The sequence below is a fragment of the Camelus ferus genome, chromosome X (assembly GCF_009834535.1).
Source record: "Camelus ferus isolate YT-003-E chromosome X, BCGSAC_Cfer_1.0, whole genome shotgun sequence".
Classification (NCBI taxonomy): Eukaryota; Metazoa; Chordata; class Mammalia; order Artiodactyla; family Camelidae; genus Camelus; species Camelus ferus.
The window spans coordinates 89,896,102-89,921,774 of record NC_045732.1 but is presented as its reverse complement, the minus strand read 5'-3'; the positions used below and the strand labels follow the sequence as shown (position 1 = coordinate 89,921,774).

At 41.1% G+C, this 25,673-nt stretch overlaps 1 protein-coding gene across 1 annotated transcript in view; it reads right to left on the bottom strand.

Moving 5' to 3' along the window:
* Positions 1-7,741: 7,741 nt before the first annotated feature.
* The window catches only part of ADGRG4 (adhesion G protein-coupled receptor G4), an 82,745-nt gene continuing 64,813 nt past the window's right edge, over positions 7,742-25,673 (bottom strand). Inside the window, 8 exon segments of the mRNA XM_006195387.2 lie at positions 7,742-8,012; positions 10,062-10,229; positions 11,126-11,227; positions 13,313-13,593; positions 16,695-16,773; positions 19,841-20,109; positions 22,194-22,315; positions 24,400-24,503. Of these exon segments, the coding sequence (XP_006195449.2) occupies positions 7,885-8,012; positions 10,062-10,229; positions 11,126-11,227; positions 13,313-13,593; positions 16,695-16,773; positions 19,841-20,109; positions 22,194-22,315; positions 24,400-24,503 (1,253 nt within the window). The 3' untranslated portion in view covers positions 7,742-7,884.

Sequence of the window (25,673 nt, the reverse complement as noted above, 5' to 3'; positions counted from 1 at the left end):
ATCTGTTTTGTTTGCTGCTGTACCTCCAGGCACCTAGACCAGTACCTTGCATATAGCAGGCCCATGATATTTGTTGGATTGTATCAAAAAACTTAGGTATCTTGCCAAAGGCTGGTGACAGGTTACACAGTGACAGGTCTAGCATTCAAACTCCAGCCTCTCTGATACTAATAATGATTCTGTTCTACAGCCTCCCATTGTAGCCTGGGACAGTGAGTCTCAGCAAGTATGCCCTGAACCCTTCTGGTGCGCCAAGGAAGCAATGTACTTTTGCTTTGACCCAATATGCGAAAAGTTATGATGATGACTGTCATAAAAACTATTGTGGGGTAAGGGGTATACCTCAGTGGTAGAGCGCATGCTTGGCATGCACCAGGTCCTGAGTTCAATCCCCAGTATCTCCATTAAGGGGAAAGTTTTTAAAATTTTTTTAAAAATTAAAAAAAAAAAGAATATTGTGTTCTGTAGACCATATGATATCAAATAGACTGGAGTTCAACTTGCAAGGGGGGAAGAGGCACAAGGCAATATCAAACGGCATCAAATGGATGTCACAGAACAATATCGCCCAGGTCCAGAAAGACTGCATGTTCAGGGGCCTCATAGGTATATAACCACCAGTATGAGAGTGGCCAGGGTAGGGAACTGTTCTACGCAAACCATGACACAGGGTTGACGTGTGTTGATAAACACGTTGATGAACATCACCGCGCTTTCCCAGGCCCTGTGAGGCACTGTTGTGGTGCAGTAGGGACTACATTATTATTATTACTGACTTATTTAGTAAACTTTTGAAAGCCCTTCAAGCTTGCTGCCGAAAATTCTAGTATTAAAAAATGTGTCATCAATTTTTTAAAAAATGTTGAGAACCCTTGCAATCAGGTAAGTTTCACTGGCTTTAACCGCTCTTTCCCTGTGTTAGCAAAACAGGCCAGTATTTTTTCCTGCTTTTACTTTTAGATTTTAAAAAATTATGAAGGGAGCAGAAACATAGGGTGGAGTTGAGTTCATTTAAGATGCAAACAACAAAACAAATGAGAATTCTGTAGCGTACAACGGAAGGAGTACAGGACTTGGGAGACTGAGTCTAGTCTAAACTTTGCAATTAAGTGTGTTACTTTGGCCAAGTCATTTCCCTTCTCAAGGCCTCAGTTTCTTCCTCCATAAAATAAGTGGGGAGGTCAAGGGCAGCCCTGGATGACCTGCATGCTCTTCTCCTGTTTGAGACTGATCCTGTTTGAGCATGATTATTCTGGGTTGGAGATAAAGATGTTGCTTGAAACGAAGTCTTCAAGAGGTTAGGAAGTGGTTCGATTCATTTCTTTCTCTCTGTATTTAGTTAGTGCCTTAGGCACAAGAGGTTGACTTAATCAAACACGGCACATTACACATTTATCATTGTTGGTAGTATCTTGTTGAATTTATTTATTCCCCGACATCCCCACATCTCAGTCACACTCTCCTCCTTCCCTCATTGGCCACCATTCTCTTCTGCTTAATTACTCTATTTTTGTTGTATGTATTCTTACAAAATATGTATTATCATTCAGGGGATGTCTTTTTAATTTCTATAAATGGTATTACAGTATATATTATTCTATTTCCTGCTATTTTTAACCCAGCATTACTTTTTAAAAATCTATACATGTTGCTCTATGTACATTTCACCCCTTGTTTCTAATTGCTGAAAACGGCTCCAGGACATGTGTCCATCACATTTTGCCTCTCTGCTCTCTGGGTGATGAATGCCAGATTGCCTCTGACTCCCTGTCACCATAAATAATGTTGCAAAAGAAGCATTCCAATTTAGAAAAGAATTGTAGGTGAGGGTGCGAATAGGAAAGGCAGCTGCTTCTGAGCTGTGACTAGAATGATGAGGCGCTTGTGTTAGGGTCTCCTTTTCTCCAACATGCTATAGAGCCTCAAGTGTTGGAATTCAATCCAAATGCTTCAGCTGGGGCAATAATCACGATCTGGGATTGTGTGCTGCCAAGTAATTATGTTAGCAGTTTTTCTTCACTGAATTGACTAGTTGTTTGAATCAGTTAACCCAGTTGGTCATAGATTTTGACCCTCCACCTCTATGCTCACTCCCAGGAAATGAACTCACACAATTCCCCCAAGTGATGCAGACCATGGTCTTTGACCTCAAGTGAAGCTCAAAGGAAGCCTCCAAATTCTTCTGTATCCCTACACAGTGTTTCCTACTGTTCTCCATAGCAGCAATTTTAAGCCTTCTCCATCTTATCTCTTCTCCCCTCACTCTCAGTAGGTGACATCACCTCCTACTTCATAGAGAAAATAGACGCTATCAGATGAGAGCTCCCTTAAACTCCTACTACCAAATCTACACATTTGCTTGCATCCACACCCACCTTTTCCTCCTTCCTTCTTATTACAACGGAGTGCCCCACCTTCTGTCTAAGAGGGATCCTTCCATTGTGCTGCCCGTCCCCTCCTTTCTTGCTTGGTTGGCTAAATTGTACTCTCTCCCCCTCAATATTTCAGTCTCTGTAACTTCTACTAGCTATTTCCCATCATCATGTAAATGTGTTCAAGTCTTTTTTATTTTAATACTTTATTTTTAAAAATCTTTCTCAACCTCGATCCCCTCCAGTGACCTCTATCTCTACCCCCAACTCCAGCAACGTAGCAATGAAATTTATTGTAAGAGCTCCATTTGCCCCCATACACACTCAACTTCCTGGATCTCACCAAAGTTTCCTTGTCACTAAAACCAGAAGACACATTTCTCTCCTTATCATATCATATTTTCATTCTCACCAGCGTATTGTCACTACTTTCTCCGCTGTGAACCTCTCTCTTCTTGGCTGTCATGATACCTCATGCTCCCGATTTCCTCCCTATCTCTCTAGACATTCCTTCAAGATATCCTTTGCAGGCTTATCCACCTCTGTCTGCCCCTTGGTGGTCCTCATTTCTGGGCCTCCTTGCTTCCATTATTCCTCTATATACTATACCTTGGTAATCCCATTGATTCCTATAGTGGCTTTAATTGCCATCCATCTCCCCCAAATCTCTATCTCCATCCTTATCCACGTAGTTCTGCTCCAGACCTATGTTTCCAACTCCTTTCTAGACATCTACACCTGAATGTCCCACGGGCATCTCAAAATTAGATACCCATGACTGAATTTATCATCTTTCTCAATAATTCCCCTATGATCACTGCCACTGTTACTATCTCAGTGAGTGAATGGCATCATCAGTCATTTGATTTCCCAAGCCTGGGAAACTTCAAAGCACTACACATATTTTTTTTTAATTGAAGTATAGTCAACTTACAGTGTTGTGTTAGTTTCTGGTGTACAGCAAACTGATTCAATCGTGCATATATTTTATATATATACAGACACATTCTTTTTCACATTCATTTCCATTATAGGTTATTACAAGGTATTGAATATACTTCCCTGTGCTATACAGTAGGACCTTGTTGTTTATCTATTTTACATATAGTAGTGTGTATCTACAAATCCAGAACTCCTAATTTATCTTACCTCCACGTGTGCCTTTGGTAACCATAAGTTTATTTTCTGTCTGTGAGTCTCTTTCTGTTTATGACACATGTTTTTATCATTACTAAAATTTTCAATTACAGAAAGTACAGCTGCTTTAATTTTATAAAAATTAAAACAATCCATAAGTATATAAAATAAAAAGTGAAAGTCCCCACCAATCACTTTCCCCAGGCGTAAACCACTGTTAACGAGAAAGCGTGTATCCTTAGAGACTTTTCTGGGGACATATATCTGCCGATATGCATACACACACAAAGTTTTGTTTTTACACATTCTTTGTCATACTGTATGTACTGTTTTGCAACTTGCTTTTCAGTGTAAAATATATTGCAGATATCTTTACATTATTCATCAGATTGATATAACTTATTCTTTTTATTAGCTGCACATTTAGTTTTCTGTCTCCTCAGGCAATTATAGGAATTGTCTTATTCAGTACCTCAAACATAGTGGATGCTTAATTAGTATTTGAGGAATTAGACTCATAATTAAGTGACTACCGTTTATTATGCATAACAATCTCTATCACACAATTGGAAGAGTTAGCATATATTACTGGGGACAATTTGTTACAGGCGTGGGCGCTTTATTACCCTCCCCCCTCCAAAGGCCAGTCCTAGTTTGCTGGGGGTAGCACCGTGGCTTATACAACATTGCATCTTCTATGGCGTTTATTGTAGAACCAGGGTCAGAGGAAGCACCTGTAATGACCAGCATGCTGTACTTTGTTAGATAAACAGCTTAAAAGAATGTCAGACCTCCGTGAAGACTATACTTGGTCACGCTTCTGGACTTAGGTCAAAAGGAGGCAGAGAAGAGAGGGATAGCTTTCTACCACTCACTAGCTGCACGGCCACTAGCCCCAACTAGGAAATATTCCTCAACCTCAAGTCCACAGCCCAGTTTCTTTCTTTCTTTTCTTCTTTTCTTTTCTTTTCTTCTTTTCCTTTCTTTTCTTCTTTTCTTTTCTTTCTTTCTTTCTTTTCTTTCTTTCTTTCTTTCTTTCTTTCTTTCTTTCTTTCTTTCTTCTTTCTTTCTTCTTTCTTTCTTTCTTTCTTTTCTTTCTCTTTATTTCTTTCTTCTTTTCTTTCTTTCTTTCTTTCTCTCTTTCTTTCTCTTTATTTCTTTCTTTCTTTTCTTTCTTTCTTTCTTTCTTTCTTTCTCTTTCTCTTTATTTCTTTCTTTTCTTTCTTTCTTTCTTTCTTTCTTTCTTTCTTTCTTTCCTTCCTTCCTTCCTTCCTTCCTTCCTTCTTCTTTCTTCCTTCCTTCCTTCCTTCCTTCCTTTCTTTTTTTGGCAGGTACAAGACTATTTATTGCAGCACTTTCTTAAATAGCAAAACTTTGGAAACCATCATTAGGGATTCTGTTTAAAAAGTTATGGTATAGCCTATTACAAGACATTGAATGCATTCCCTGTGCTATATAGTTTCAATTAAAAATAGATAAATAGAAAGTTATGGTATAACCATACAATGGAATACCATGCAGTCTTTTTTAAAAAAGCTGTTCATGTTCTGGTATATTGCTTAATGTAAAACAACAACAATATTAAAATAGTCAAGGTGCAGAGGAGTAGGAGTAGGTATGTTACACTACCATGTTGAAGCTAGTTAGTAAAGGACGGGGAGAAGGACTGGGAGAATATTTTCTGGGTGGAAGACCGCTAGAGCCAATTCAGCTCGCTGTCAGTCTTCACAACCTGATTTTTTAGGTCCACCGACTAGGGAAGTCTGATCCACTATAAAGTATACCCCTCTATCTCTACCCCTGAAAGGGCCATTGTCTGAAGATTTGATGGAGTCTGTTACACTAGGTCTTTGTTCTTCCCCTATAATTGCCCTAAAGTTTTCCATTCCTCTGGGAATTTGTGGGCTGAGAATTTTTTAAAAATCTTTCTTGCATGAACTAGGCCGTCATCAAAATTCACTGCTACTCGGATTCATTTCCATTTCTAGTCCCATTGCTGCCTGTAACCAACTAAGCATGATGGATGAGCTGGCTAACATTTTGAAGGTGAAAACTGTCTATCCATCTGACCATCTATCTAGCATGTCCCCTGATTTGAGTGCCTCTCCCCTATTAATGTAGCACATCCTTCAGTCTTGCCTCCCCTCCCATCTAAGTGATATGGGGTGTAAGCACAACCCTTCAGCCTTGTTTTGATGATGAATACTAGGTTCACATAAGTAAATCTTGAAAACTTGGGAATTTGCCAGTCCTAACTTTTTGTTTAATTTACATAATCATTTGCATAGGACCGCATATGTTAAGGAAACATCTGTAGCTTTCTTATGCATTTAGATGAGATGAACTTTTTTGTCAATATTTGAAGTTATTGCTTATTATTTATTTCTTTTGGGTCTTTTAGAATTATTCACACCGGAGTCATCCAGTGCAGCTGAACAATCAGAGTCCTATTACTCACTGAAAATAAATACAATCATGGGCATTTTCATAGCCAGAAATGATCCTCCCAAATCAAAGCATTTGCAGAATGAATATATTTGTAGATTTGCTAATTCCACCCAAGTCTTGTCCCTAAATCTGTTTTTTCAATGAAGGTGACTTAATATTGTCAGTTCAAAGACATTGTCTACCATTCAAAACACTTTGATCATCGTTTGTGTTAGTCCTTTCTCTCTCCATCACTCACTTTCCCCTACAAAAAAAAAATGCACATAAAGCCCTACAGGGAACAATGGATGTGGGATTACATCAGAACATTTCAAAAGCAAGAGGATGGATTCTGAGGCAGATATCCAGGGGTCTAAGGGCCCACCTAAGTTCTTTTGTAACGTGAGATGGTAGAGGGGCAAATAGGGGTCTAAGAGCCTCATAGCAGTGACTGGCACCAGTGCTCCTGTCTGTTTAATAGTTAATGTTAATCTGGCTTGGAGAGTCCAATGTCATACCTTGAATGGGGTAGACATGGTGGGTGGGCCATGAGGGAGTGAGAGGTGAGTGAGTGGGAGTTAGAAAGAGAAAGGGGTTAAGACGTACTCTGTTGCACTGTGCTAGAAAATACACAGTGCTCAGCTCCTTTAAGCTTCACTTCAACTCTAGAATAAATGTACTATTATTATTACTTCTTCAAGTATCACATCTAGGAATCTCTGTCACAGCTCTGACAAGAGCTGGGATTTGAACTCAGCTCTGCTGTCTCCACAGCCCACCTCGGCATACACATTCACAAGAGGAATGGGGACTAGATTTATGGTATTGAAACCCAGGAGTTTTTCTTTTTCATTGTAAGGGTCCAATTGTCTTTATTTGTTTTCATGTATGTATTTCTTGAAGAGTTAGTACACTCTTTCAGTACAAGATTCGAAAGATACAAAGAGGTATAGGGCAAAAAGTAAATCCCTCTTCCTCCCTTGTCCCCTGATGCCCAGTTCCCCTTCCTGAAAGCCACCACTGATACTAGCTGCTTGTGTATCCTTCCAGAATGTTCATCTCTTTACTCATTTCTACCTAAGGCCAAATATGAACAGCCTGCCTGGCTGGGAAGCTATGGTGACATTTGGGATGGGATGAAGATGGCCACCCATCGTGCTTAGCCACAGAGCCTAAGGCAGGCAAAATTCATCTTCAGGGGTTACTCTGTTGCCTTTGGGTGACTCTTCTCTCTTCCATCCCCCTACTGTCCTGCTCACCCTGACCTGTCCTTTCCTGCCAGCTTCAGACAGGTCCTGTTCTGTTCCCTAACTCGGGACCCAGCCTGCTGTGCCTTCAGGCACAGTCTTGGCTGAGAACTTCAACCCCACTAAAGAATTTATGGGTGTCTGTAGATTAATGAGCCACCTTTTTCACAAAATATGTTGACGTTTTAACAAGGGGCTTCAATCAAAAGAGTGACTTGAATAATAGGGATTTCAAGTGCTTCGTCATGACAGGCCAATAGGCCAGCATATTTTCCCCCCAAGAGATATGACCTTGTGGCTCTTCCTGTCTGCTTCTGCTCTGGGTGTCCGGCCACCTGGGTGCCTGGAAACTTTGGCCACCTGAAATTGTTTGACTCTCAGGGCAGTAATAACCCTGATCTTGATCTTTTTTTCTTTCAGGATGTGAACACTTGGAGGTTTTGAAACAAAATCTCCAAAGCTGTAAATAGCTCTCCTCTAATATATCCTAACTATAGGCTCAAATCTTACCTACAAAGACAGTAAGAAGCAAACATTACAATGAATAGTAGAATTATTCTGACTTTAATATTCACTAAATGCTATCTCATTCTGCCTCTTCCAAAACAATATTTAGAATACAAAGTTGGAGCAGATGGCTTCACAAATTCAACATTTTCCCCAATCTGAGGGTAGGGGGAGGTGGGTATCTCTGCCAGGATTTAGTGAAGAAATCTTTGTTTGTCAATGGAATTCATTTTGATTTCCACAGGTAATAGTCTTCTCACACAATTAGGTACAGCTTCGCAACTCACGGGAGAGAAGCAGTTGGGATCTTCATCAAAGTTATCTGCATTAAAGGAAACAAAGAGCGCTTTCAGCTGTGGCAGGACGGACTTCGCATGCACTAGAATCATGAGGTCTGTTTATCGAATGAAGGAATGAGTAGAAGAACTAGAAAGGAAGTTAAAGTTGCAGTGCTTTCCTGGGATAGTTTAAGCTAAATCTGGGGTGAATTAATTCATCCTGATGGCACTGGGAGGCAATTACAAGTACAGATGTTCCTCCTGCCCTGTGACTAGTGGGCTGCGTTGTTCACAGTTACCTTAACCTAGGGGAGGCTGTTCATGGACAAACACTGGAGGCCTTCAGGAAGAGACAACATAAAATTGCAACACACCCATCTGTATCTCCTATGAATCTGATATTCTTGCTCTAAGGTTTACCTGTTTCTCAAGCCTGAGAGTGCCTTGTGGTACAGAGGGTGCCATTTTTCACTTGGCACTAATGGAGTTGAGTTTATGGCTGCCATATATCTGATGGCAGCATCCAGACTGCACTTTTAGAACCTATGGCCCATGTAGCTGGACTACCTGCCCCACAGGCTGAGTTCCTGTCACAACTGGGGAGCATCTCCCTGAGCTCTCCGGGTCTATAGCTTGGTCCAATGACATTAAAATCCTGGACATGGTATTTGCTACTGCTCTTTCAAAGAAAAAATATGTACATCGGGGCTGTATATTTGTTAATGAAATGATACCCACTGGGGACAGTAGGGGAGCCAAGACTAACGAACCTTCTTGCAAAAATATTTCCCAATCAGCCCCAACTATTCTTTACTAAGGAACTTCCACAACTCATGCCCTCTGTATGCCATGGCCCCCCAGTGCCTCCATATGAGCACCAACATATCTACAATTTGGCTGGCCAGAGTCCAATGGATGCCTGTGGCCAGGGAAAGATTTTCTTCATGGGCACCAACTTTCCCATGCAGCAATAGAGACTGAGATTCCAACACTAGTCAATGCACCTTAACTAGAAAATGGTGCTGCCTCATACAGTCCTGCAGCTGGTAGACACTTTGGAGGTGATCCATCTTGGTCCCAACCATGTTCAAAGTAGAGGGGATGTAGCTGTGAGTAGGGAAGTGATGTGCCCAAGGTCACAGAGTTAGTGACTTGCACCAAAGCCTTCTGACTCCAAGTTGGGCGCTCTTTATTTTTTTACCCACTATACTGTTTCCACATTGGCTGCAACCCTTGGAAGTCAAACTGCTGTATGGAGCCAATATAATGAAAACTACAAGTGGATGAGGTGGTTCTACCACCAGCACTGAGATGGTGGGAGAATGACTACAGCCAGGCCACCAAAGATGTTCTGTGTGTGACCTGGAGTCTACTTTGGGCTTTAAGAAAGGCAACCAAAGGCCACTACACTATGGTCCACCTGGAAGCACAGAACAGGGAGTCATTGCAGAATCACCTTGAAGTTCTTAAGTTCTTGCTCTGTTTTGCCTTTCTATTTACTTTAGGCCTTTAGACAAATCCTTGCCCTACACTTTCCCTCCTAACACCGATCACCTCAACATCTGTCTCTGTATCTAGAAATTTGGCTTCCTCTGGAAGAAAGTGAGCATCTGGGAGTGATGTGCAGCTCAGTGGGGTGGGGTGTGATGAGCACTAGCCTTAGAGCCAAAAGACCTGAGTTCTGGCTCCAGTTCTGCTGCTGATAGGCTGAGTGACTATCCATAAGGTATTCTCTTTCTCTTGTTTACAGTTCCTCATCTGCAGAAGGCGGGGATTGCACTAGATATTGTATAAGGTTCTGTCTGGTTTTAACAGTCTGTGACAATTAGTTCTAATTACCCATGATTTTTTTTTCACCTCCAGACCTCTAGTCTCTTCTGTCCTCCATTAATCTAATAACCCACTGATTTGTACCTACTAAGTTCACTAGGTGCTTCTATGCAAATTTCTGAGCCAAGCATGAGCCCAGATCGACACCAGCACACGTGCATTTAGTTTTGAGGAGGAATCATTTCCCAAGACCACATCTGTGGCCTCACATTAATTCAATACCTCTGGGATGTACGTGCTGACAGCACAGCTTTTTCTCTTACCATTTGGGGAGCTTATTTCTGAAGGAGTGCCTTGCACAGAGCCTGAAGATTTGAAAATGGAACTAATTGCAGATGACTTGAGGGATGGTGGCAACAAGGTGCGCTCAAAGGTTTTCTTCAGTCTTTCCTGTTTCCTCCCAACATGGAACCCACACCTGCTGCTACCATCTGAAATGACACCCAAAACAGTTAAAAACATAAAACTCATCAAATTCTACACTTCAAATGGGTAAATGAGACCTCAACAATCCTGTTAAAAATATAAAGCCCAATGTACACAGTGTGCGTTCTGGGTACCTCAAAGGGTCAGATTTTCTATGAAGTTGTGAGAATTTCGAACTATAATGTGTAGGACAGGCAGAGCCAATTCTTGCACCAAGGATACCTGCTTTCCCTAGAGCCCAGCACAGGGACCAGCAGGTTACTGACAAGCCCAGAATAAAGAAGCAGGATCTCTGTGCTACTCATAGAATCTTCCGGTTCAAGCACCATCTTCCCTAAAGGCAATAGACTGAGCAAAGCTACCTGAATTGGATGGAAGAGCCTTTTGATGCATAGAAAATAAGTTTGCCTGGACTTGAGATATTCTCAGAGGCAACACCAGAGTCCACTACATCTCTCACTGTGCAGGAAGGGCCATCGGTCCATCTGGGCAGTCCACCAGCTGGGCATCTTAGGGATACTGAGAAGTTCTCTCCACCTCCACCATCACTTCACTCAACCCACTGTTGGCTACAGGACAGAAAGCCCCTGTGACCCAGTGCCTAGAACACAGTAGGCACTCAGTGTTCTTTTAACTGACTTGAGACTCAGGTGACAGCAAGGACAAGCAGTCCAAGGAATCTGGGCCAGAAGAGAAGCTTCACTGAGTTAAAATATGGCCCAAGTCACATCCTTCACCTGACTTCATTCATCTCTATACAAAAGTACAAAGCATTTTCCTGACATGGAAACAGCCTCCATTTGACACTGATGCAGTATGAACTCCAGTCAGGAGACAAGTTAATCTGATCAGTTTTGTAAAATCTGCAAAATTTAAAACCTTATCCAAACTAGCATCTTACCAGAAGAGTTATCCAGCCGCAACCACCCGCAACAAAAATGCAGTTGCCACTGCTCGCGGACACGCTCCTTCATCACGCAGTGGAACACAAAAATGAGGAATCCTAAACCGAGAGAAGAAGGGCAGTATTTTTCAGCTTCTTTCATGCACTGTTGCCAATGCCTAGACTCAAGTGTACTCCTGTCACCATCTATACTCCTTCTAAGGAACCCCAAGGCCATTACTGGTTTTCTGAGGTCACCTTTCTGGCCTCCTTCCCAATGGAAGTGATGATAAGAAGGTCTGTATCAAGATTTCATGTCAACCACAGTTTTCCTCCTGGACTGCTGTCCATCCTAGAGTTTGAGACATCAGGTCTGCATTGGGCACCAGCCACTGAGATGGCTCTCAATGATCTGCACGTCCTGGCATTGACATACTATATAGTCTCCTCTCACGTTCTACCAATAGGATATGGCAGAAGTGATGCTATAGCAGAAGTGATGGCATGTCACTTCCAAGATTAGGTAATAAAAGACATTGTGGTCTCTCTCTTCCCTCCCGTCAGGAAAGGATGACCCAGATAAGATTTAGAGCTGTTTAGAAGCTACAATGGTGATCATATTATACTATTTAATGGGTCAGATCAGCATGTTGTACACCTTAAATTTACACAATGTCAAATATCTTTCAATTTTTAAAAAAAGAGATGTTAAAACTAGTAGTAACCAGTGGGGAGAGGAAAGGGGGAGGGGCAAGATAGGCATAGTGGGTTAAGAGGTACAAACTACTATGTATAAAACAAAAAAGCTACAAGGATATATTATTCAGCACAGGGAATATAGCCAATATTTTATAACAACTATAAATGGAGTATAACCTTTAAAAATTGTGAATCACTATATCTTACACCTGTAACTTATATAATATTGTACATCAACTATACTTCAATTTAAAAAAAAGAAAGAAGAAAAAGAAGCATTAAATGCTCTGCTTTATGGAATGGGGAGCTCTCTGTCTCTGGGAAGTTTTGGGTGAAGTCATGTGACTTCCTGTCACTCGATGGGAGGTTGGATTAGGAAGATCTGAGTTCTCTGGCCCCGGTCCTGAGACTCTCTGATTCCAGAGTAGAGGCAGTGATCTAGAGGCTAAACAGGAAGACATGTCTCATCACCTCTCCAGAGGGCTCTATCTCCATTTGTAACTGAACAAGTATGTTGATGAAGCCAACAGCGTTCACTCTTTTTCTGAGCAGCGGCCACCTGGAAGGGGGTGCAGCAGCCTGATGAGAGCAAACCCCAGCCTCTGAGCAGGCGAAACTCCTCCAGCTGCAGCATGAACAAGGGGCAACAGTGACAAGCAGCACCTATGACTGCTCTGATTTCCCGCGTGGAGTTTAGCTAGTTCTCAGACTTAAAGGTTATTCTGTGAATTCCAATGAGCTGCCTGCCAGCTCTCCCTCTCTGCCTGCCAGCCTTCCTTTTTTCTTTCCAATAACAGATTGATCTGCTTACTCACTAGAACACAGGCATGAAGGAAGAGGTCAGGTTTTTGTCACCTGTATTTTTATGTGTGCATCCCTCCTTCAGAAATGCCTCATCAAGGGCATCATTCTCTCACGCCTGACCACAGGGCAACCCCCTTGAGCCAGAACTGCAAACTTGCCAACTATCTTTTTAATGGCTAATCTGTTCACTTGTTTCATTGCATTCTTCTTTTGAATATTTGGGTCGTGTGTGTGTGTGTGTGTGTGTGTGTGTGTGTCTATGTAACTTGAGTCTGAGACTCAGAGCTCCAAAAACACCCTCTCTGTGAGATGGTACATCCTACCTTGTAGGCAGGACTAGGAACTAAGAATGCTTGGTGCTTGACTGACATAAAGCATGTCTGACAGAGACAGCTTGGCTCTGTTGATGCTGAATCTATGGGGCTTTGGTTTTAGTTCTCAGGAGATCTCCCATTGGACTCTGCATCCACCCATGCAGGCTTCCTGCTTAGATAGCACTCTCTCCTTCCATGTGGGCTCATTTAATGAAGCCCCAACACCTGGCCAGTGTTTCTAATGGCTGCCGGTCAGTCATTGACAGGAGAGGCCTCGTGGAGTATCTTTTCCTCCTCTGAGTTCCCAAAAGGGGAGATTTTCCCAAAGCAGCAAAAATTTTGGTGGCGGTCTAGCTAGCCACAGAAAGTACAGAGAAGCAATGGTTACCTTGCAAAGTATTCAAAATGGCGAAAAGATACAAGAAAAGGATCCTCACAGGTCCCCAGGCAAAAAAGGCAAAGCCCCAGGTGAGGCCAAGCAAGAACGTCAGGCTGGTTGTGCCTTTGAGGTCTTGCAGGATCATCCTCCGGCGAGTCTTTTGGCCTTGGGTTTTCATGGAATTCAGTTGGACAAGAACAGTGCAGAACATGGAGAGATTCATGAGAAATATGAGGCAAAAATAAGCTGCCACTGAGATGTAAAACATAGGATCATCTTTAATCCAACAACTGTAAGAGACCAAGGAGAGAAGGCAGTTGTGAGGTAGAGAAACATAAACTTATATATATATATATGTATATATTTGCATTTTCACTTTTAAATTGAAGTCTAATCAGTTTACAATGTTGCATCAATTTCTGGTGTACAGCATAATAGTTCAGTCATACATATACATACATATATTCCTTTTCATATTCTTTTTCATTATAGGTTATCACAAGATATTGAATATAGTTCCCTGTGCTACACAGTAGGTCTTTGTTGTTCATCTATTTTATGTGTAGTAGTGTGCATCTGCTAATTCCAAACTCCTAATTTATCTCTCTGCCACCCTTTTCCTCTTCTGTAACCATAAGTTTCTTTTCTATGTCTGAGAGTCTGTTTCTGTTTTGTAAATAAGTTCATTTGTATCATTTCTTTTTAGATTCTACATATGAATGATATCAAATGGTATTTTTTTTTCTCTTTCTGGTTTACTTCACTTAGAATGACAATCTCCAGGTCCATCCATGTTGCTGCAAATGACATTATTTTATTATTTCTTACTGCTGAGTAGTATTCCATTGTATAAATATACCACAACTTCTTTATCCAGTCCCTCTATATATATATATTTTTTTCTTTTAATGGAGGTACCGGGGATTGAACCCAGGACTTTGTGCATGCTAAGCATGCACTCTGTCACTAAGCTATACCCACCTGCCTGAACTCATATTTTTAATGAGACTCAGAAAATCACTGAGTCAGTTTCATTTCACATAAGAACATCTAAGCCTAGAGTGTAAACCAACTTGACAGAATTCACTCTTGCTCACTGGGGGCAGAGGTGGGACCAGAACCCCAATCTCCTAAGCCCCAGTCCAGGGTTCTTCCCAGCATCAAGCTGGAAATCCTAGAGGATATTTCTGCCCTACATGTGCAGAAACCTTTCAGTCCAACTTCCTGGGAAGCTATTTTCTTCCTCAATGGCAGAAAAACAAATTATGTATTTCCCCCCAAAGTGGCTTTTATTTGCAGACTAAATTCTGCTTTGCATGATAAATATCACAGTCAAAGGACAGGGACAACGACTGGCTTTTCTGAATGCTATATTAAACAAGGATTAGCTCATCAGAGTTAATGAAATTGCAACAAAAAGAGGGCAGCTCCAGCTGTATTGCTTTAAAATATGATGTTTATTTTCAACCTCCCACCACAGCTACAGGCTTGAACTACAAAAGGCAACACTGGCCACTGGACTGAATAATGGCTCTACAATTTCTATTAAAGAAGAAATATGCAATGATTCATATGAACAGATAATTCATCTAATAATATCTCCAATTACTGCAGTTATTACTGCTGATTTTTGAACACAGACAAGCTTTCACTAATTTAACCATGTGTCAACTTAGCTGAGACTTCTTTTCTAGAACCAGGAAAATCCCTGCGGTCATATTGTTCACGTTGGTGTGGATATTTTCATAGATGGGAGTTTGTGTGTGTCAGGAGGGGGCGGTGGGGAAGCATTCAGTTTCCCTAATAGAGCCTAATACTTAAGGTTCCCTGAGTATCATTTTCAGCCTTAGGAAGGGCTACAGAAAACTCTTAAAAAGAGGCAGCGCTATATGTTTGGATAGAGAATCACCTCCAGGACATATTAAGTATAAAACAGTGTACATCTACCATTTGGATAACAAAGTGTGCAAGAGACTATCTACACCAATTCAATAGTTGGTAAAAAAAAAAAAAGAGTTGCATCAAGGAGCAGAAACTGGGGAGCTGGGCGTTGGGAGTGGGCCTTACTTTTCATCCTCTACACTTTCGTACCTTTGGATTTTATACCATGTGCATGTATTACTTCTTCAAAATAGAACTATTTTTTTAAAATCTCTTAGAGCAGTCTGCCTCTTACCAACCAATTCCCATATGAAAGGGCTCTTTTCAGGAGGAGTAGAGTTGATTTGGTTCTGATTTTGCTTTGATTTTGATCTTTGAAGAAGACTCGCCATTAGATAGACATTGGGGATACTTTAAGTCATTAAACATGCAAGGAGGCAGGATTGAGGAGGAGATGAGAAGGAGAGGAAGAGAAGAGGGAGAGAAAGAAAGCATAACAAATTGTAATTAGAAAGCGTATGCTGGCAAGGGCAATATAATTTTGACCCTCTGGAAACTGTCATCTCAGTATGAAAGACGGAGGAGCCCGGGGGGCAAGACCCCTGCATTCCAGTCCAGTGGGAGAGGAAATCTACAGCGGAAAAGAGCTTGAGAGGCTACGATACAGAGAATGGATACGAGTAAGTAAAAACACGATCCCAAGGGTGAAATGAGGTTGTAAAGTCTGAGGGACTACGTGCTATCTACGGGCCTGTAAAAGAAGGTTCTGGAGAGGTGGAGTGAAGTAAATGGCTTACTACTCTCTGATGCCTGTCGGTGAGAGAGCCAAAGAGATGGACTTATACATCAAAAAGAAAAAAGAAAAAGAAGGAAAGAAAGCAACAACAGGACAACAAAGCTGAACCAATTTACAAAGGAACGTGGTGGAGTTTTCTTCAGGGGAGACCCTTGTTGAAACACAGGAAGTGTTTTCCCACCTGTTTCAGTATTTCTTTATAGTGGCCACCCCTCCTACGTTCTATTAGCTTTCTAATCATAATAGCTGCCAAGATGTCTATAACGTAGATGTCCTTTATCATGTTTACTTGCATTATATTGACATCATTATTATAGTCCCATTTAATAAATCTGAGAGCTCTTTAGCAGCCAAGAAATAGTAATAAATAAATAAACAAACAAATGAGTAAAAGTTGATAATTATGTAGCACTTACCATGGAACAGGCCACATGCTGAGCACTTGATACACATGATGTCACTTTGATTTGCACCCAATACTGAGAGAAAATATTATTATCCCCATTTTCCAGAGGAGGAAATGGAAGGAAGAGGTAAAGTTGCCCAAGGTCATGCAGAGCCCAGACACCTAACCATTATATCAGTGTGCCCATGAGTGTGTTAGGGTAAAAAGGCTGAGGACGATTTCCTCCCTGAAGTCAGGGTCAAGACCAAGCCCCAGACCCTGGTGGTCAGGAGCATCACCATCTGAGAAGCAGAGATGCTGGTACTTACAATGGAGTCGTTGAGCTCAGAGTCCCATACAGATCTTTTTTCACACTGAGTATGATCGCCACCACGATCGCTGGGATTCCTAGAGTCAGGAAGCAAGCCAAAGGCATCCCATTAGGAAGCAGGGAGAGATCCTGATCGATGACTGTGGGCGCTGATACATTAAGACACTGTTTAAATGAGCCACAGATGTGCGGCATCAAAATACCATTGTTTGCAAAATGTTTATGAATTCTTTCAAGTTAAACATTTCTAGGAGTTCTCCAATCTGCTAAACTAAACAGCATGCCAATGGCTCCAATACAACACCCACTGGTTATTAAAAATAGCACAAGTGCCAAAAGAAATCAACTTGGCAAGAGAAGTATCTAGTACGTGGGAATGCAAGTTCACATAAAGCATTTCTTCTCAGATGATGGGCTGCCAATTTGTCTCCCTTTCAATACTGCCCATTAGTTCCCGGTATCTTTTTGTCTAGGTCACCTTGGAGGAAGGGCACAGGCAATCAGCTGCAGCCTTCAGTGCTTTTCTGACAGGGGAGCTGTTGCCACACTCGTTACTAGTTTGACATTTTGACTAGATCGACCGCTTAACGACCAGTCCATTCAGCCAGAGTATAATAAAGCAATCAGTTCAGTCAAAGTGGTCAAACGTGACGTGAGTATAGACACAGGGTTTCAAAATCCAATTACATGGACATTTGCAAAACTTACATGATTTCTTTACGCCTAGCAATGTATTTCTCCTAAACGAGGAGTATTACACCCGCACGTATTTTAGGGGCTTTGTAAAATACTTTCCAAAGCAGTTTCAAACCGCAGAGTGCCAAATCTGAAAAAATCCTCCACTGTCCTATTCTGCGATTAACAGGACGATCCCCTCGGATCGACACACGACACACCTAACACAGTGCCCAGCGCTATGTTGATGTGGGAAAAAAACACCTGTTGGAGGCCAGCAGGGAGGAATGAAGTCTGCTCATTTAGAAAGAGAGTTGTGAGACAGTCCCCAAACTATGTTTACACTTTGCTAACTAAAACAGAAAAGATCCCTACTGGTTGCTAAAAAATGTGGGCAAATATATCTACCCCCTTGGACAGGGATTTCAATAAAAGAATAAAACCTTTTCAATAGGGTGCTTTGGCACTAGGGAGACAGAACTTCAAACGTAAACAGAGGCTAATATTTATTTTCCTTACATTTGATTGGATTTGTCTAATACTGAAAGGCTCCAAAACTCCCTGTCACAGGCTGGCTCCGCAGTGGCTCCCTGGTCCTCCCTGCAGGTACCTACAGGCCTGCGAGGAGGTGCTCCGAGGTCCTCTCCTACGCATCTCCCTGTCCTCTGGGTGGCTGGGATGAGACACTTTCCCACCCCCTGCTAGGTTCTGAGGCTGTGTGGAGTTTGGCACCCAGCCCCCTCGGAACAGAGCTGCCCAATATAAAACCGCATAGCAGGGAATCCCACAATCGTGAGGCAGCCATCTGTTCCCTTTGGTTTTGGTGTCATTCTTTAGAGTGTGTGGGACAAGGACTCGGGAGCTGGCACCTTTAGCTACTCTTCTTTTCACCGTCTATATATGTAAGCAACTGAATCAGAAAGAGGCTTGTTGCATCTTTACTGGCTGTGCTGGTCAGGCTTTGGCTTCGGCTTGGGTGTGTATTTGACACTTTCCAAGTGTTTTTCCGCCTCCAAGTACCAAGCCTTAGCCTTGCCCGCCTCTCCCTGCACCCCAGCAAGTGTGTGGAATCGAAGATCAAAGAGATCAGAAGGCAGCCTTGGGGATGTTGGAATACCAACATGGAAGGAGCCAGTGCAGGAGGAAGGCTCGGAGGAGGAAGCTGAGAATGAATGATGACGGAGAGTGAGTGCTACTTCCAGCCCCTTCGCCGTTAGCCAGATGTGGGTTAGCTGCTTTTTGGATTATTCATGAAGCGTCTTCCATGACATTTTTCAGTCTTCCAGCTGAATCGAGGCTAGGGTCACCGGGCATAGAGGGAAGTGTACTGACGGCTTTTGGCTTTGTGTTTCTGATGGATTTCCAAGAATACTACAACCAGTTTTTCAGATCACGCTTTGTTTAGTATTTGTCTGTCTCTGCTCCCCACACTAATATGGATAATAGCACTGTGTATCCAAAGAAAGCACGTACTCTGTTAATGAACTCATTAAAAGGATGAGTAGCTAATTGGGAAGCTATTGTCTTCACAAAGGCAGTGGAAGATAAAGTCTCCCTGCCTGGATATTCTGTCCATCCCACTTAATACACATCTCCTGTGGATCCAACACATTTTCTGAACCCCAAATCTGTTTCAAACAGGCAAGGCAAGGGAGGAGCTGAGTCGACCACGTCAGTTAGAAATACAGGAAAGCAAGCCAATGAAATGACATTTAAATTAGGAACTATTCATGCTGAGTTCCTTTCTGGCTTCTATAAGGGCCATAGTGATGGTGACAGTCATGTGGCATGATGCGAATCAGGATGTGTTGGAGACAGCATCCTCTCGTACCTTGCAAGTCCTTTCCCTGGCCCTTAAACAACGTAACTAGATCATAGAGGTCAAAGTCCACACTATGGAGATAGACTCCCTGGTTCAAAGCCTAGTTCTGCTACTTACCAGCTATGTAAATTCTGGCAAATTACCTCATCTCCCTGTGCCTCAGTGTCGTCATCTCTTGAATGGGAATAATGATGCAACTTTTCCCATCGAGATATTGTAAAGAATATATGAATATGAGACACTTAGATTAAATGAGACCCTTAGAACAGTGTTGGGCACATGGAAGTGCTACCTCAGTGTCGGCTGTTATATCCATGAGTATTTGTTAGGATTGTAACTTCAGTAAAGGGAAGCATAAAATCTGACAGGTTGACTACTGTAGATCCAGACTGTAGCACAGCACACAAGCAGGGGCTCAGTAAATATTTGTGGACCAATTCCTCATAACAGAGGTTAAAAGTTGAATTTATAGCACAATACAGGCAGAACAAGAAATGCCCACCCAAACACCAGTCAGGCAATCCTTAATTCCTTACCTATGATAATAGCAGAATTTGATCCCGAATACTTTGTCTAATGGAGCTGGGATTAGACAGACACAGGAGGCAGGGAACAGAGATATCAAGGATGATGGCAGAGATACTTACCCCAACCCGCCAGACAAAGTTTAAGGATGTAATTGGGAAAGTATATGTTGAAGACTTTGACTAGAGCTAAATACATGTGCACCGCCTCCAGGCCCATCCAAGTCAAAGAAACAAGCAGGAAGTAGTGAAGAGCCACAGCTGCTGTGATACAAAGTCCTGCTTGTGGAAATGACGATGACCAGGAATTGAGCAGAAACACCAGGTTTAGCATCAGTAGTGCTGTGCACAGGTTGATCAGGATTTTGGAAGGATGATCTTTTCGCAGTTTGCTAAAGGAAAAGGCACAATGTTTAGTCAGGTTAGGTAGGGTCTCTGTTTTTGATCAAGCATTGCCATGTTTTAGCTGCATAATACGTCAAAGAATAAAAGAACTGCCTGTTAAAATTAAGTTACTCATATTACTGTATATGCACTGAATTTCCAAGTCCCCCACCCTATTTCCAGGTAGAGCTGAAGTATCCTAAATATGGTGACCTTCACTAACACGAAGAGTAATAGCATCTCTCAGCTAAGCAGCCTCTTTTTTTCTGTCTTGTTTTGTTTTGTTTTTCTCTTTTGGAGAGAAGGAAGGAAGGAGTTTTCTGGATACAATTCTATTATCACTCCTTCAGCAGACTCAAGGCTGGATCTACATATGGCCAAATAGCAGGATGACCATGGAAACCATTTCAGGTAGTTACTTGGGTATTTCCAAAGATCCAGACATTTAGCATCTTGGAAATAAGACCTTAAGTTTCATTAAGTGATCACAATTATACTTTGTGGAAATGGACCCAGTATTTTCTAAGTGAAAAAAATATATTTTTTCCCTTTTATTTTTTTCATTTTTATGAAATGTTTATTGATTTAAAGTTTACAGTTTTCATTTTTTGGATATGTGGAGTAGATATTTTTAATGGAGGTAGATATTAAAGTACACAAATCTTAAGAGTACAACTCAATGAATCTTTACAAATGAGTACACCTGAGGAACCTCCACCCAGATCAAGAGGTAGAATATTTTCAACATCTCAGAAGGCTCCTTCAAAAAGAAAAAAAGAAGACTCCTTCATTCCTTCTCCCACTCATGTCCCACCCCGACTAGAGGTAACCAATATTCCAATTTCTATCCCCTTAGATTTAGTTTTGCCTGTACTTGGAACTTCATATAAAAAGAACCACACAGCAAATTCTTTTCTTTTTCTCACATACTTTGCTCAACTCTCTATGAGATTTAGATGTTATGCTATATTGTACAGAAGTATGGTTGAGCCTTGAACAATGTGGGAATTAGAGGCACTGACCCTCTGAGCAGTTGAAAATCCACATCTAACTTATAGTCGTCCTTCCTCCTTATTTGAGGTTCTGCACCCTCGGATTCAACCAGCCCCACATCATGTAGTCCCACAGTATTTACTATTGAAAACGATCTGCATATAAGTGGACCCGCACAGTTCAAGCTCATGCTGTTCAAGGGTCGACTGTAGTTCATTCATTTTTACTGTTCTGATGCGTTCCATTTTACGAATATACCACAAGCCATTCAACCAGTTAACTGTTAATGTACATTGGGATTGTTTCTGATTTGGGGCCACCATGAATGAAGCTGCTGTGAATATTCTTGTATATATCTTTTGGTGGACATAAGCACTTAGTTTTCTCTAAGAGTGAAATTTCTGGGTCAGCACCTAGATGGATATTTATCTTTAGTAAGTATCGCCAAAGAATTTTCCAAAGCGTCTGTGCCACTTGTTGTTCCACATCTTTGTTGAACCTTGCTATTGTCAGTATTTTTATTTTAGCCATTCTGGTGGATGCACGGAAGTATAATTATGGTTTTGAGCCATTTAGGCAGGGGTTAGGACTAGGCATTGACATCTTTTGTGAGGCGCTTGTTCAAGTTTTCTGCCCATTTTTAGTTGTATTGTCTGTTTTTGCTTTTTTGCTTTGTAGGAGTTTTTTTTTTTTTTTTATATTCTACATTCAAGTCTTTTGTCAGATATATGCCTCATGAATACGTTCTCCCAATCTGTGGTTTGATTTTTCACTATCTTCATGATATCTTTTGATGAAAAAAATTCTTAATTTTAATGAAGTCTAATTTATCAACTGTTTCCTCTATGGTTAGTGTTTTGTATCCTGTTAGAGAAATCTTTTCCTCCCCCAACCTCTTGATTTTTTAAAAATCCAGTTACAATATTTTTTCCAGAGGAGCCTTGATTGTTGTTTTTTTTAACCTGCCCACTTCATAATCTAATGAATCTGACCTCTTCTTACTGTGATGAATACGAACTTTTTGTGAAATTAACAAGTTTACAATGATAATAGCATCCATCAAATTAAATAAACTTAGAGCAAGAGTCTATGAACTTACTGAAAAGCTATGTATGTCACCATTGCAACTCCCAGGAAGATGGAGGAGATTCCACATCCAGTGTATGTTATAAGCACTAATATCCGTTCATTCACTGCATCCACTGCAGACCTGGATAAATCCTAGGGAATGTAATGTGTTGTATTTTATACATTCGCCAGGGCAAGTTTGTGGTAAAACCCTTCAGTGCTCACAAACAGGAGGTTCCCAGGATGTATAGCACCTCTGTTATAGCTCTCATAAAACCAGAGTATGTGGATGGATATATGATAAGACTGTATAAGTTTTGTTGAGCATGCCTTGTGTAATTTACTGTGTACAGGGCGTGGAGAGCCGTCAACAGCACTGGAAGAACATTTAGTCCTTGGTTTTATTGTCATTAACATGTTCCACACTTAAAATATAACCAAACTAATAGATGTGAATTTGGGATGCAAACTGAATCATTATCTGAACTGAGCGTCCCAAAACACTGCACAGAACATTAAAAAAAAATGTTCCTTTTCCTTAGACCTTAAATAATTTTCATAAAACTAAGAGACAAAATGGACCTTAGAGATGACATAAGCCAGTAATTTCTTAACTTGAGGACCATAAAAGACCTGAAATTGTATGCAAAATTATTTGAATATATGTGTGCATTGTTCTTGGAAGAAGGTTCATAGCTTTCATCAGATAATGGTAGCGATTCATGACCCATAAAAGGTTAAGAAGCACTGGTCCACTCTGGTAGTTCTCACCTGGGCACAATTTTGCCCCTCCTCCAGGGACGTTTGGCAATGTCTGGAGACATGTTTGGTTGTCACAATTAGGGAGAGTGCTACTGGCATCTAGTGGGTAGAGGCCAAGGATGCTGCTAAACATCCTACAACACACAGTACAGCCCTGCACAACAAAGAATAATTTGGCCCAGAATAACAATAGTGCCAAGGTTAAGAAACCCTGGTCCACTCCAATCTTCCACATTTCAGAAGACAAATCTAAGGTCCAAGCAAGTGAAACAACCTGACCAAGATCACATAGCCAGTTAGTGACAGAGCTGGACTGTGAGCCCTGGTCTTTTGGCTCCTGCTGTAATGTTCTAACCAGTTTGGAGGGTGGTAAACAAAATTCTTACAATTCAATAAGTATCAATGGAGCACCTCTTATTTGTTGAACAGATATGGTAAAAAAAAAAAAGAAAAGAAATATAAAACAGACTCTCACCCCTCAAGGAGGTGAAATAATTCTCTCACCATTAGGAGGAGAAATAATTCATACACAACACATTCAAATACTGGTATATAATATATAAGATAAAGTAATTTAAGAGAACTAAGAAAGTACTTGGGGCATGTAGAGAAGGAAACACATTTGAGATCCGTTTTGAAGGAAAACTCATCAAGTCCCAATATTATGGGGGACCATAGGAAATGAAGGAGATGGAAGGGTTAACAATGACTCTGAGGCTCTAAGCCTGGATATGAAAATCAATCAGAGAACTCTTATTTGGCTAAGTATAGCAAGTATTAAAAAAGTACATCTTTCCTACACTGCAATTTGACAGTAACTATTAAAATTAAATATCTTAATGACCTTTAACCCAGCAATTCTACTTTCATCAATTTATCCTACAGAAATACTTTCATCAATGTTAAAAGATAAATGGATAAAAATATGTATTACACATTGTTCATAATGGAGAAAAATAGTAACAACTACAATGCCTACCAATAGGGGATTGGTTAAATTCATTGTATTAAATCCACACAATGGAATACTATTAAAATATTTCAAAAATTTTTAGTGGATGGATGTGTGTTTACCTGAAAGGTGTCCGATATATATTGTTAGGTGAAAAGCAAGGGGTAAAAACAGCATGAGTAATTTGATCCCATTTTTATAAAACAAAAACATATATTAATATACACATAGGAAAGGAATCTGAAAGAATATACAGAAGGATGTTATAGGTGGTGATCTCTTGGGAGGAGGATTATAGGGACCTTTTCTGTAATGGTTGAATTTTGAGAAGCAGGCATTAATTTTATAAGGAGAAAAAATAAATACTTGTTTCAATCTGCTCTACTTTGGATGAACGAGGTGGGAGGCTCTTTTCCACTTGCATGCCACTTTTCCATAACTTAGTTCATACATATATTCCTGGTCTGTAATCTAATAAAAAGTTGCCAAAATTCTATCAAGAACTGATTAAGAGAAAATGCACCATTAAGACTCCGAAATGGGTGAGGTGGTCACACTGACAGATCGTGTAGTTTGCGTTTGTTTCCTTTACTTTACAGCCTGACGAATTCCATCCACCTTGCCCATCTGCAAGAGAGAGAAAGGAATTTCAAAGCAATTATGCTTTTCTAAGAAATGCTTAACGTGTGCTATAATTAGTACTGTTTGTTAAGACAGCAAGATAGAGGTATAATTGAATATTGAAATCAAGTTAAGTCTAATAGGCTAAATTGACTTCTTGGGGACATCATGAATGGCATAACTTCTGTTCTCACTTTTCCTGTTATTGTACCATATTCCTACAGATTAGGACAGACTCGAATGATGAACGACAATCCTGCTATCATGATTGAATGTCAAAGTAAGGACTGTTTTTTCAAGTAGCATGAAGAGTAAACAGGTAAATCTAGAACTTTTTGAAGGACATGACCTATTGAAAATAGGCTGACACGTGAGCCTCCTCGGTGGGACTGGAATAAACATCTGAAACAATCAGCTCAACCCAGAATTCAAATGGTCTTTGCACTTGAGCCAGATCATGGTCTGGTGCTCCTTAGGGCCAGTTAAAGCCTCTGAGCTACTTGCCACCTGCCTAGTTTCTCACTCCTGAGCATATTCATATTCAGGGTTCTAGAACCAACCTGCGTACCTCCATAACCTGTCGATCTTGGGTACTAGACCAGATTTAGAGTAAAATTTCCAGGGTAGTACTAGCCAGCGGGCTTATCCTAGAGCAGACAGCTAAGTGTGGTCAAAGTTTGTCCATCTGGGATAACACCTTAGATTCCAGAAGTTCTGGATCTATGGATGGAGGGGTGGGGGCAAAAGGAGACCTGAGAGGAGCCCAGAAACTGGCATTAATGAACATGCAGATCAACTTATTGAGGCTGTGGGGGACAAAGCTTATCATTTTCTGAGAATCTTACCCTGGGCCACTTGGAAGGGACCAGAAAAGGACAGTGCTAGCTCTGTTATAAGAAAGCAGTAGTATCCCCACATTACAGGGAGTTGAATGGGAAAGGGATTTCCCTTTTCTCCCAGAATTTCAAAGATACTGAAAAAGGAACCATCCCAGGCAGAGCTTCCACAGGTGGAAGGACTGGTCACAAAGCCACTCCTGGCATTCCAGGGGCAGTTGATTCTGCACAGGAATTCTCTGAGCTGTGCCTATATCCCCAAAGATACCAATGGAGATGGCATTTTAAGAGGAACCCATTCAGCAATCTTATTGTCCCCAAAGACACATACCTAACCAAG